Source organism: Carcharodon carcharias, chromosome 7 (genome assembly GCF_017639515.1).
Source record: "Carcharodon carcharias isolate sCarCar2 chromosome 7, sCarCar2.pri, whole genome shotgun sequence".
In the NCBI taxonomy this organism is placed as follows: domain Eukaryota; kingdom Metazoa; phylum Chordata; class Chondrichthyes; order Lamniformes; family Lamnidae; genus Carcharodon; species Carcharodon carcharias.
Genome location: NC_054473.1, coordinates 4,460,397 through 4,474,092, shown reverse-complemented (window position 1 = coordinate 4,474,092; position 13,696 = coordinate 4,460,397). Strand labels below are relative to the sequence as shown.

The 13,696-nt window shown below is 47.9% G+C and overlaps 1 protein-coding gene across 1 annotated transcript in view; it reads left to right on the top strand.

The window, feature by feature from the left end:
• LOC121279914 (sodium- and chloride-dependent creatine transporter 1-like) overlaps window positions 1–13,696 on the top strand; it is a 320,312-nt gene that overhangs the window by 216,624 nt on the left and 89,992 nt on the right. Inside the window, exons 6-8 of the mRNA XM_041191475.1 lie at window positions 3,696–3,830; window positions 4,207–4,310; window positions 11,296–11,420. Of these exons, the coding sequence (XP_041047409.1) occupies window positions 3,696–3,830; window positions 4,207–4,310; window positions 11,296–11,420 (364 nt within the window). The remainder of the gene's footprint in view (window positions 1–3,695; window positions 3,831–4,206; window positions 4,311–11,295; window positions 11,421–13,696) is intronic.

Below are 13,696 nucleotides of genomic sequence, written 5' to 3'. Positions count from 1 at the left end.
CAGGCCAATTGGCTTGTTAATGAGCTGCATTGACCCTTAATTATTTATTTTAAAATGGCGGGCGGGCGATTTCGGTGCCTGTCCACCTGACGGATTATGAGCGGGAAACAGCTAGGGGGTGGGCTTGCCACCCCTCTTATTTCACATGCCCCCAACTGAAACATGCCCAGCAAGGTGGGGGGGGGTGAGTGCATAACATCCAGCTCCAAGCGTGGTGTAGCCAAGGATCTATACAAGTCTTATTACAACTTCCCTGCTTTTCAATTCTATCCCTCTTGAAATAAACCCCCGTGCTTGTTTTGACTTTTTATTATAGCTTTAGTAACCTGTATCACTACTTCTGGTGATTTCTATATCTGCACCTCAGATCCCTCTGATCCCTCAGATCCCTCTGTTCCACAATCAATCCGACTTGGACACGTGTCTCCTGAGTTCACTTGCTAACTTCTGCAAATTTATTAATGTCGTCCAGTCTTCGGTTTGCTGGACCCTAAGTTCTGGAATTCCCTCCCTAAACCTGTACAACTCTCTCTCTAAATATTAAACGCTCTTTAAAGCCTGCTTCTTTGACCAGGCTTTTAGTCACCTGCCCTCATGTCCCCTTTACATGCCTCAGCGTCAATTTTTATTTGATAATCGTTCCTGTGAAGCACTTTGGGATGTCTTCTTACATTATAGACGCTATAGAAATGCAAGTTGTTATTGTTGTATATTCAGGTTCTCTTTCTATTGCACAAAGTATTGCCAATGACACCAAACTGAGAGATCGAGATCTGATGGGTAGCAATGGAATACGTGTAAGGCTTTTGGAACAGGAGTTTGACGACTGTCCGTTCACCTTACTTCACATAACCCTGCAAATCTCTGCTCTATTGGCTAAAGGGTCCTCAGTTAAGCGGTGGGTTCTCACTGCTGCTGTGTGCTGATCATTTGTCAGTTCTTAGATGGTTAGACTGCAGGTGGGGTCAGTGGGGGTACACAGGAGCCCCTAAGGCTCAGCGCTCGTCAATCTATGCCTGAATATTCAGAGTTTGGGTACATGTGGCTTACATCAATACATGGAGACAGTGCACATGTCCGACTGGACAAACAGAGACTCCACATGGAGTAATTAGGGTTTGAAAGTCTTAACCATAATGAGAATTTCCTGTCTGTACGAGCTGGCCAATAGAATCCTGTTAATTAACTCGTGGGGCTACGCTGGGAAGTCAAGATCAGTTTTTTTGCATCAATTTCCTTGTGGATTTTTCAAAGACAGAGGGAGACATAACACATTGAGGATTTGGATTGTACAAATTGATATTGGGTTAATATTCGATAATTGGCTTCATTACTTTCAGAGGTCAGAAAAACTGGACCAGCACAGAACAGGCCAATGGGCACCTTGGGCCTGGACTGAAACTTCTACATGAAGCATCCATTTGATTCTCACTCTGCTGTAATGGCCCCTCACTCAGGATCATGTGTGGCTGATGGTGGGAGCATTCCCATCAGGTTGCTTACTGAGCTGCCCTACCCACCAAATATCCTCATGTACACTTCAAGAATTGAATTGTTTTGGCCCCAGGGTCTTTGATAAAATTGCACTCAGTCTCTGATTGGTGATTGGAAGCTGCAATCGGATCCGCTGCTTCCCCTCTGGATAAGAGGTAGCCTAGCCTGGCGCTGCATAGAGCAGCCAATCAAACTGTTTCATTGCTTACGACATGGGTACAATTCGCCTCCAACAGGGAATTCGGTAAAACTCATCGAGATATCAAACAATAGGAGATTGACACAGTGGGAGTGTTGGAAGCAAACCACTGAGTCAGCTTCAGAGTCAGAAATACATTGGTTCAAACCCCACTCTGGACATCCCCAGCAGGTAGGGATGGGAAAATCAGCTTAGAATTGTGGGCTGGTGTGCAACTGATGCTCAGATCTAAAAGGTGCTGGTGATTCCTCCCCTCATTATGTGAGTTGTAGAAGCCCATTAAACTAGTCCATTGGATAGGAATAAGCCCCCATCCACATTCAGACCAAATTGTTTTACAGCAACAAAGGGTAGGCACTGAGGGAGCACTGCACTGTCAGACCTTCTGACAGTGCAGCACTCCCTCAGAACTGACCCTCTGACAGTGCAGCACTCTCAGTACTGACCCTCTGACAGTGCAGCACTCCCTCAGTACTGACCCTCTGACAGTGCAGCACTCCCTCAGTACTGACCCTCAGACAGTGCAGCACTCCCTCAGTACTGACCCTATGACAGTGCCGCACCCTCAGTACTGACCCTCTGACAGTGCAGCACTCTCTCAGTACTGACCCTCCGACTCTGCAGCATTCCCTCAGTACTGACCCTCTGACAGTGCAGCACTCCCTCAGTACTGACCCTCTGGCAGTGCAGCACTCCCTCAGACTGACCCTCTGACAGTGCAGCACTCCCTCAGTACTGACCCTCTGACAGTGCAGCACTCCCTCAGTACTGAACCTCTGACAGTGCAGCACTCCCTCAGTACTGACCCTCTGACAGTGCAGCACTCCCTCAGTACTGACCCTCCGACAGTGCAGCACTCCCTCAGTACTGACCCTCTGACAGTGCAGCACCCTCAGTACTGACCCTCTGACAGTGCAGCATTCCCTCAATACTGACCCTCTGACAGTGCCGCAACCTCAGTACTGACCCTCTGACAGTGCAGCACTCCCTCAGTACTGACCCTCAGACAGTGCAGCACTCCCTCAGTACTGACCTTCTGACAGTGCCGCACCCTCAGTACTGACCCTCTGACAGTGCAGCACTCCCTCAGTACTGACCCTCTGACAGTGCAGCACTCCCTCAGTACTGACCCTCCGACTCTGCAGCACTCCCTCAGTACTGACCCTCTGACAGTGCAGCACTCCCTCAGTACTGACCCTCTGACAGTGCAGCACTCCCTCAGTCTGACCCTCTGACAGTGCAGCACTCCCTCAGTACTGACCCTCTGACAGTGCAGCACTCCCTCAGTCTGACCCTCTGACAGTGCAGCACTCCCTCAGTATTGACTCTCCGACAGTGCCGCACTCCCTCAGTACTGACCCTCTGACAGTGCAGCACCCCCTCAGTATTGACCCTCTGACAGTGCAGCACTCCCTCATTACTGACCCTCTGACAGTGCAGCACCCTCAGTACTGACCCTCTGACAGTGCAGCACTCCCTCAGTACTGACCCTCTAACAGTGCAGCACTCCCTCAGCACTGACCCTCTGACAGTGCAGCACTCCCTCAGTACTGACCCTCTGACAGTGCAGCACTCCCTCAGCACTGACCCTCTGACAGTGCTGCAATCCCTCAGTACTGACCCTCTGACAATGCAGCACTCCCTCAGTACTGACCCTCTGACAGTGCGTGGTTCCTTAGAGAGACTGTGTTGTGTCACCATTGGTTAAAAGGGTTAAACTATGAGATTGGGTAGCATAATGCTGGCTTGCAAACTCCTTGTGCTTAGGAGGTTGAATTGTGATGTAACAGATGTTTGAAACACTGAGAGAATTTGACAAGGGACTGGGAAAGGGACAGTGTCTCTCTGAGGGCTCTGTGATAAATGGGAAAGGTTTACTGGATGAAATCCCTCTTGTAAAACTTGTTATGTTTTTGAAGGCCAATTGAATGACACCACTCTTCCGTTCACCTCTCTCTCTCTTTCTCTCGCTCTCTCTCTCTCTCTCTTTCTCTCTCTGTAGGTTGTCTACTTCACTGCTTTGTTCCCGTATCTTGTCCTGATCATTCTCCTTGCTCATGGAGTTTCGCTTCCGGGAGCTTTGGATGGCATCATTTACTACCTGAAACCTGATTGGTCCAAGCTTGGTGAAGCGCAGGTAACAGATGGATTTTTACCGTCCTCCCAGTTTAGTTATTGTTTGAGTTTCATCCCCACTTCCTGCTCTGATTCCTGGAGAATTTTCTGTAAATCATTGGACTGGGCTGAAAATGTTCCTCTTTTATATTTGGGCCACGAGCCAGTTTGCCCCTGGTGGAGTTGTGGAGAGCTCTTGAGGAAGTAACTAGGAGAAAAACGTCTTTGCTCTAATTTAATCCAGTTTGTCGGAAATAAGAACTTTGTTGTTGTTGTTGGATTCTTTAGGTTTCTTTAATCTGAACCCTTCAACCCAATGGATTGGTCGTCCCATTTACTTCCACGCATTCTGCTGTTGCCTTTATAGAATGTTTTATTTTACTTGATTTCTCTTGAAGGTTTGGATTGATGCAGGAACCCAGATCTTTTTCTCATATGCGATTGGATTAGGAGCACTTACAGCACTAGGCAGCTACAATCGTTTTCACAACAACTGCTACAGGTAACCTAGCAACGCAGGAGATACACTTTAATCATTTCTTTTTTTTTCTCCAAAAAAAAAACATTTTGGGTATTTTCGCAAGCAAAAGGGAAACTGCTGAAGATCGGGATGAAGACTCCCTGGTATCAGCAGCTATATTCTTGTATCTGCGATGGGTGCAACTCACAGAGTGACCTCTGACCCTGCACGCAAACCTCCCCACCCCCACTCTCCTCCCAGCCAACCAATGGTGTCCATCACCCACTCATGGTTGGGACCCTATGCTATAACTGAGTGATTGACAGCTACAGATACCTGGCCTGTAGTATTGGAGGGGTGTGTGTGGGAATTCACCATGTGGATAGACAGGCATCTGCTGGGGGCGGCTGCTCTGAAAGACAAGCGGAATCCAGCTGGTATCAACAGGCAGAAGCTGAAGATCATGCGAGAAGTGGCAAAGCAGAGATTATAAACCCAAGGATGGTTTGGACCAGCGGAGGACACAGCCATTAGAACCATTCGCCCTTCATCCATCGCTCGTCAGTGTCTCTCACTCCCACCCGCTGGGCCTGCTGGGTTGCTCCGGTGTTTTGCAGAGCTTCAGTGGATCCCAGGCCCAAAGGCAGCAACTGGGGCATCAAAGGGACAATTCCATCCCCCACAGGTTGGTAATAACCACTTTGGCGGTTGAGATATCGGAGGGTGATCAGCCCCTGTGGAATGGACCCCTATCAAAGGGGTGGTCAATGTCCTTAGGAGGGGAGAGTTGGCCAAGAAAGAGAGGACAAAGTAAAAACTAAAGCACGCATGGGTACTGATCCTTTACTCATGAGTATAGGAGGGCCAGGTATCATCCTTGTAGCTGCCAGTCACTGTCACACATGGAGCTGGTACTAGTTTATTGATATACCAGGGAGTGCTCATTATTCTACACTACCTTAAGCCAGATGAATACTACTAAAAATTGCTGGGACTCATCTGACCATGTCTGGCATGAACATCATTGACCATTAATAGTGACCACAGAGAGGAAGCTGGTCTACATTCCTTTTTCCTGCAGTTGGATTTAATCCCAGGTCTCCCAACAGTGACTTAAAACTGGCATTGTGACTAACCCTGTCACCTGGGTTACAGCGCAACTCATCAGCTGTAGTGTGGGTAACCTCCCCATGTGTGAGCCAACTGGGAGGGTTATGTTCTTCCACCACACACCTCAGCACACTGGTACAGTACTAATTGCTTTATATTTGTAGAATGAGTAACAAGCATCTGATAAAATATGTTTGTAATTAACCTTACAATCTTACAGCACAGAAGGAGGCCATTTGGCCCATCATCCCTCTGCCAGCTCTCTGAAAGATCTACCCAATTACTCCCACTGCCCCTGCTCTATCCCCAAAGTCCTGTAACTTTTCCTCTCCAAGTATTTCTCCAATTACCTTTTGAAAGTTACTATTGAATCTGCTCCTACCATCCTTCTACTCCCACCTATGACATTTGGAGATTTCTGATGATTTACCTAACCCCACACAATCAATTAAACAGGTACTCCCTCACTTGGTACAGGCCATGCCCTGGTGCCAGGGGCTGCCATACTTCATTTAAATTGTGCGTCCTTTCTGTGGTCCTGCTCCTGCCTCCTGGAAGATCCCTGGTGATTAAGTGACGCACGGTCCCCAGGTATGTCTTTGCTGATATAGTCAGCTTGATTTCTGCCTCACTTTCAGTCTGATTAATCTCATCTGTAATTATAGTTTTCTTCAGGAGAGTTCTTGATGTGTCATGCTTTCCTGTTGTTGGGGTCTGCACCTTCACACCATTGAGGTTGGCAGTTACTCTGAACAGCAGGCCACACTGCAGTTCTATAAGTGCTAAGCAACAATAGATGCCAACTTGTCCTTTGTATCTTCCTGGCTCTCTTCTGCCAGGTGCAGGGTTTAATAAGATATAAAGACTCTCTTATTTGTGTTCACAAGTCTAATGCTCTACTTTACCAACCTACTTATCTGCTATATTCTACTAGCCTCTTTATAGTTAAGATCTAGTGTACATGCAAAACCCTGGGTTTCCAGGAGCTTGATTTTCACCTACAGGTAAAATGATTAGGTGATAGAGGAAGATGTGGTTTCCACACTCACTTCCTCATCCTGCCCATCCACCTCCTCATCCCACTCAACCACTTCCTCATCCTGCTCAACCACTTCCGCATCCTACCCATCCACCTCCTCATCCCACTCAACCACTTCCTCATTCTGCTCAACCACTTCCTCATCCTGCTCAACTACTTCCTCATCCTGCTCAACCACTTCCTCATCCTACCCATCCACTTCCTCATCCCACTCAACAACTTCCTCATCCTGCTCAGCCACTTCCTCATCCCACCAATCCACTTCCTCATCCTGCTCATCCACTTACTCATCCCGCTCAACAACTTCCTCATCCCGCTCAACCACTTCCTCATCCTACCCATCCACTTCTTCATCCCACTCAACCACTTCCTCTTCCTACCCATCCACGTCTCAGCAGTGCAAACTCAAGGAGAAGTTTCACCTTTATCTTTGAGCTGTGTTTTCACATCCTAATCCAACTTCAACTTGTCCCTAGCTCTCTTAGGCCTTTGTTAATTTCTGGGCCAATTCTATGATGAATAGCGAGTAATTATTGTTCATGTGTGGCCAAGAAGATTCAGTACACTTTTCCCAGGGAACTCTGGTCCGTTTTGAACCTAGAACCCAGTGTGAGTCCAAATTGAAGAGTGATTTTTTTCCCGCCCTTTTGGACCATCAATGGAAATACTGAGCTGTATTGGTTCAATCCAGTTGATTTCATTGGTTCTAACTACAACGCTGCCTAGTTCCTAAGAGGCTTTTCCATATAACTGAAGCTGGGCAAGACACTGTCAGTGAAGCAAAGCTTTAGTCTTGGCAACACACAGTAACAGTTCTGGGTATTCCCTCTTCTGTCCCTTCTTTAACATGCATGAATGCTGATTGTCTTATTAACCAATTATTGCCAGCCACTTTTCTTCACCTAATCACTTTATCCAGTAACTCTATCGTCTTTTGATTGAAATTACCCAAGTTCTATAGGCACCATGATCGTTTCTGTTGCTACTTCAGTAATTGGGCACCACATCGTAAACTTTATTACCCAACATTTCCCCTTCGGTTTATGTCCCTCCACAGCCACAATCTGGTACTTCACCTGAATGTTTGAGAGGCAAGATTCTGGATGATTCCACAGGTATGAACTGCCTGGAGGAGCGGCTGTTGAAGCTGAGTTCAGTTTGGTCACAGGTTGGAGTTCACAAAGGTGGCGAGGGGGGAGTGGGGGGGATGGGGTGGGTCACTAGCAACTGATCAGGAGCAGTCCAAGACACCCTGAGGCTGACTGTAGCATTCTTCCTGTTCACCTCGACCTTCCTGCCCTGTGTGATTGAGAATATGTGTCAGCTTTCAGAAAAACTCTGAAACAAAACTGACCAAGAAGCTCCTGGATTGTCATAAAAACCCATCACTTTCATTAATGTCCTTTAAGAGAGGAAATCCACTGTCCCCGTATGGGCTGGTGTGATTCCAGTCCCACAGTAAAATGGTTAGTTTTTTTACTGCCCTCTGATGTGACATTGCAACCCACCCAGTTACACTAAACATTGCCAGCGGGTCACAGAGGTGACCCACAACCTTCTCAGGACAAACAGGGATGCCTAGCACAAACCCAACCACCGCCCCCCCCCCCACCCCCTCAACAGCCCAATGGGACGGTCCACACTATCGCAGCTTGATTCAAACTCTTCAGAACTGCAGCATGATCTTTGGAAAAGTTTGTAGTCTTTTGAAATTTCAATCAGCATTGCGGAATTGACTCCACCCCGGCACTAATATGCTTGAATCCTTCCGGAACGTTCATTACATGACATTGGAGATAGTCGTGGCACAGACTTGCTCAATGAGTCTATTGGGACAAAACTGCACCTTTAAAAGGCTTGCAATCTGCGTCTCTAAACCAGTGAGAGCTGACCTGTTTCACTCACTCAATCTCAATGCTATCATGAATTGTGTTCTGCAATTTTTCTGTCTTGTTCAATCACCTCACCATTGGAGGGCTGAGACTTGGTTTTGGGACATAAAACATTACATCAACACCTCAGGTACCAAATCCAATGTGCATGAAGTCAGGTTTATTTCTGGAGTTAAAGGCGCCTATAAATGAAAGAACGGCTAGCTTTCCTTAACACACAGACAGCAACACAAACCCGGCTCTGTGAGAGTTCCCGAGCTCATTGGAGAGCAGCAGTCACTCTCTACCACTTATATTTCATGATTTATATTGTTTATGTTTGTGTTGGCAAGGATCTCTACATATAATAATAATCTTTATGACAACACAACTCTGAGGAGCTTTATAACTGCTGTAATTGCTTAACTTTGGAGTTTATGGTGGAGGTCAGTGTTTATTGCCTGGGATCAGCTGCATATATTGAAGTATTAAAGTGATATCAGCAGTAAAGTGACCTGTCTTTTCAATATAAACTTTCTTCTGTTCATCCCTCTTACTGGACACTGATTGTCCAATCAGAATTAGAAATGAGGGAGTTATCTATAGACAAGTATGTGTCTGTAGGGAGTTACCTGTAGACAGCTATGTGCCGTGAGTTACCTGTAAACAGGTATGTGCCAGTAGGGAGTTACCTGTAGACAGGTCTGTGCTGGTAGGGAGTTACCTGTAGGCAGTTATGTGCTGGTAGGGAGTTACCTGTAGCCTGGTATGCATCCCTAGGGAGTTACCTGTAGGCGGGTGGGTGTCAGTAAGGAGTTACCTATAGACAGGTACGTGCCGGTAGGGAGTTACCTGTAAACAGGTATGTGCCGGTAGAGAGTTACCTGTAGACAGGCATGTTTCAGTATGGGGTTACCTGTAGACAGGCATGTGCTGGAATGCAGATACTGTACACGGTAATGTGCCAGTAGGGAGTTACCTATAGACAAGTATGTGCCCGTAGGGAGTTACCTGTAGACAGCTATGTGCTGTGAGTTACCTGTAAACAGGTATGTGCCATTAGGGAGTTACCTGTAGGCAGATATGTGCTGGTAGGGAGTTACCCGTAGATGGGTGTGCTGGTAGGGAGTTACCTATAGACAAGAATGGGCTGGTAGGGAATTACTTATAGACAGGTGTGGGTCCATAGGGAGTTACCTGTTTACATGTAAATGCCGGTAGGAAGTTACTTGTAGAGGGTATGGAGAAATTTTCTTATGGGGAGAGGTTGAGTAGGTTGGGCCTGTACTCATTGGAATTTAGAAGAATGAGGGACGACCTTATTGAAACATATAAGATTCTTAGGAGGCTTAACAGAGTAGTTGCTGAGAGGTTGTTTCCCCTTGTGGGAGAGTCTAGGACCAGAGGGCATAATCTCAGAGCAAGGGGTCACCCATTTAAAACAGAGATGAGGAGGAATTTCTTCTCTCAGAGGGTAGTGAATCTGTGGAATTCTTTACTGCAGAGGGCTGTAGAGGCTGGATCATTAAGTATATTCAAGGCTGAGATAGACAGATTTTTATTCAATGAGGGAATCAAGGGTTATGGGGATAAGGCAGGAAATTGGAGTTGAGGATTATCAGATCAGCCAAGATCTCATTGAATGGCGGAGCAGTCTCGATGGGCTGAATGGCCTACTTCTGCTCCTACGTCATGATCTTATGGTCAGGTATGTGTCAGTAGGGAGTTACCTGTATACAGTTATGTGTTGGTAGGGAGTTATGTGTATACAGGTATTATTGGTAGCGGATATCTTTAGAAGGTATGTGTCCGTAGGTGTTACCTGTGGGCAGGTATATATCGGTAGGGAGTTACCTGTAGACAAGTATGTGCCAGTAGGGAGTCACTTCTAGACAGGTATGTGCCGATAGGGAGTTAAGTGTAGACAGGTATGTGTTGGTAGGGAGCTATCTGTAGACAGGTATGTGTCAGTAAGGAGTTACCTGTTGACATGTACGTACCGGTAGCAATTTACCTGCAGACAGGTATGTGCCGATAGGGAGTTACCTGTAGACAGGTATGTATTGGCAGGGAGTTACATGTAGACAGGTATGTATTGGTAGGGAGTTACATGTAGACAGGTATGTTTTGGTAGGGAGTTACATGTAGACAGGTATGTATTGGCAGGGAGTTACATGTAGACAGGTATGTTTTGGTAGGGAGTTACATGTAGACAGATATCTGCCAGTAGGGAATTACTTGTAGCCAGGTATGTGTTTGTAGGGAGTTACCTTTGGGCAGGTAGGTGCTGTCAGAGAGTTACCTGTAGACAGGTATGTATTGGTAAGGAGTCGGGGTTTCTTCCCCCGATAACAGCACTGCTGTATGAATGACATCTGTCTGATTGTTTCTCCTCCAGCGATATCCTTCCCTGTAAAGATGAAATTCTATTTTTCTCACTTTTCACTGCTAGTTCACTGTCCCCTTGACAGTGTGTGTATATCACCTTGCTTCAGAAGCCCTTCAGCATATCAGCGCCTGATTTGTAACCAGTTCTACTTAAGCCAATTGCACAAAAGGGAATTCATTTTGCCAAAGAATTTCTGTCTCCATTTGTCACTGCTTTTGGTATTGGCAGTTGACAGGTCTCTTTGCCAATATCCAATGATGTGTGTGTTAATAACTTGCTCTTATATGTATCCAATCCTTCCTGTGTCCTTGACTGCCTCGTGCCTTTGCATCCAAAGAGTATGTTTTCCTGAGTGTCTCCAGAGACTGTTCTTCCACCAGACGTGAACCGGTAACATCTTCACTTCTGATTTTTTTTTGTGTCTTGGGTTGTAATCAGGTTTGGAGGAGCCAATTTAAGAAGTTATTTACCGACAGGGAGGGGGGGGCGGGATTTCTGTGCTTCTCTGGGCTAAGTATTTACAAGAGTTTTGAGTTTGGAGATGGATTTGTGCTTTGGCATGGTGGGCTATGGGTGAAATGCTATAACTTGGCCTGTCTCTTCGTGCTTTGTTTACAGAGATGCTTACCTCTTGGCCCTGATTAACAGCACCACCAGCTTTTTCTCAGGCTTTGTAGTGTTTTCTGTGCTCGGGTTTATGGCTTCTGAACAAGGAATGGATATCTCAAAGGTGGCAGAATCTGGTGAGAATTCAACAAGAAATATTGCTCCTCACTAAATAAAGAGTGATAGGAATTGGCAAGGAACACTTGATTGGTGTTAACTGAAGCATCCAGACAGACAGGACCGACCATCACCGTGACACCCAACTGGAGAAGCTGGATAAACACCTGAGGGGGAAAAGGATAGAAGGATATGGGATAGGGTGAGATGAAGAGGAATGGCCCTTTGAGCTGAATAGTCTATTTCTGTGCTGTAAACTCAATGTGGGGAGCTGCATAGGTACACACAAACATACGGATTAGGATCGGGAGAAGGCCATTCAGCCCCTCGAGCCTGCTCTGCCATTCAATAAGATCATGGCTGATCTCAATATAACCTCAAGCCCACATTCCCACCTACCCCCAATAACCTTTCACCTTGTTAATCAAGAATCTATCTAGCTCTGCCTTAAACATATCCAAAGACTCTGCTTCCACCACCTTTTCAGGAAAAGAGTTCCAAAGACTCACAACCCTCCGAGAGAAAACATTTCTCCTCATCTCTGTCTTAAATGAGCAACCCCTATTTTTAAACAGTGACCTCTAGTTCTAGATTCTCCCACAAGAGGAAGCACCCTCTCCACATCCACCCTGACAAGACCCCTCAGAAAGGTTTCATTCAAGTCAACTCTTACTCTTCTAAACTCCAGTGGATACAAGCCTAACCTGTCCAACCTTTCCACATAAGACAACCCACCCATTCCTGGTATCAGTCTGGTAAACCTTCCCTGAACTGCTTCTAACACATTTACAATGAAGGGATTGTGAAGCAACAACACTCTGGCCTGCTTCACCTGTACAGTTCCTCTGTTAAGGATTGCCTTCCTCTTTCTCCATCAGATCCCTCAGGGGGTCATTACCTTGGCCATTCTCCCCTTTACACTGTCCCCTTAAACCCCCTCCCATAACCCCCTCTCCAACTGTGTAACCCCCTCCCCGTAACCCCCTCCCATAACCCCCTCTCCAACTGTGTAACCCCCTCCCCTAATCCCCTCCCCGTAACCCCCTCCCATAACCCCCTCTCCAACTGTGTAACCCCCTCCCCCTAATCCCCTCCCCGTAACCCCCTCTCCAACTGTGTAACCCCCTCCCCCTAATCCCCTCCCCGTAACCCCCTCTCCAACTGTGTAACCCCCTCCCCCTAATCCCCTCCCCTTAACCCCCTCCCATAACCCCCTCTCCAACTGTGTAACCCCCTCCCCTTAAACCCCCTCCCATAACCCGCTCTCCAACTGTGTAACCCCCTCCCCTTAAACCCCCTCCCATAACCCCCTCTCCAACTGTGTAACCCCCTCCCCCTAATCCCCTCCCCGTAACCCCCTCCCATAACCCCCTCCCATAACCCCCTCTCCAACTGTGTAACCCCCTCCCCCTAACCCCCTCCCATAACCCCCTCTCCAACTGTGTAACCCCCTCCCTTAACCCCCTCCCATAACCCCCTCTCCAACTGTGTAACCCCCTCCCCCTAATCCCCTCCCATAACCCCCTCTCCAACTGTGTAACCCCCTCCCCCTAATCCCCTCCCCGTAACCCCCTCTCCAACTGTGTAACCCCCTCCCCCTAATCCCCTCCCCGTAACCCCCTCTCCAACTGTGTAACCCCCTCCCCCTAATCCCCTCCCCGTAACCCCCTCCCCGTAACCCCCTCTCCAACTGTGTAACCCCCTCCCCTTAACCCCCTCCCATAACCCCCTCTCCAACTGTGTAACCCCCTCCCCTTAACCCCCTCCCATAACCCCCTCTCCAACTGTGTAACCCCCTCCCCCTAATCCCCTCCCCGTAACCCCCTCTCCAACTGTGTAACCCCCTCCCCCTAATCCCCTCCCCGTAACCCCCCTCTCCAACTGTGTAACCCCCTCCCCCTAATCCCCTCCCCGTAACCCCCCTCTCCAACTGTGTAACCCCCTCCCCAATCCCCTCCCCGTAACCCCCTCCCATAACCCCCTCTCCAACTGTGTAACCCCCTCCCCCTAATCCCCTCCCATAACCCCCTCTCCAACTGTGTAACCCCCTCCCCCTAATCCCCTCCCCTTAACCCCCTCCCATAACCCCCTCTCCAACTGTGTAACCCCCTCCCCCTAATCCCCTCCCATAACCCCCTCTCCAACTGTGTAACCCCCTCCCCCTAATCCCCTCCCCGTAACCCCCTCTCCAACTGTGTAACCCCCTCCCCCTAATCCCCTCCCCTTAACCCCCTCCCATAACCCCCTCTCCAACTGTGTAACCCCCTCCCCCTAATCCCCTCCCCGTAACCCCCTC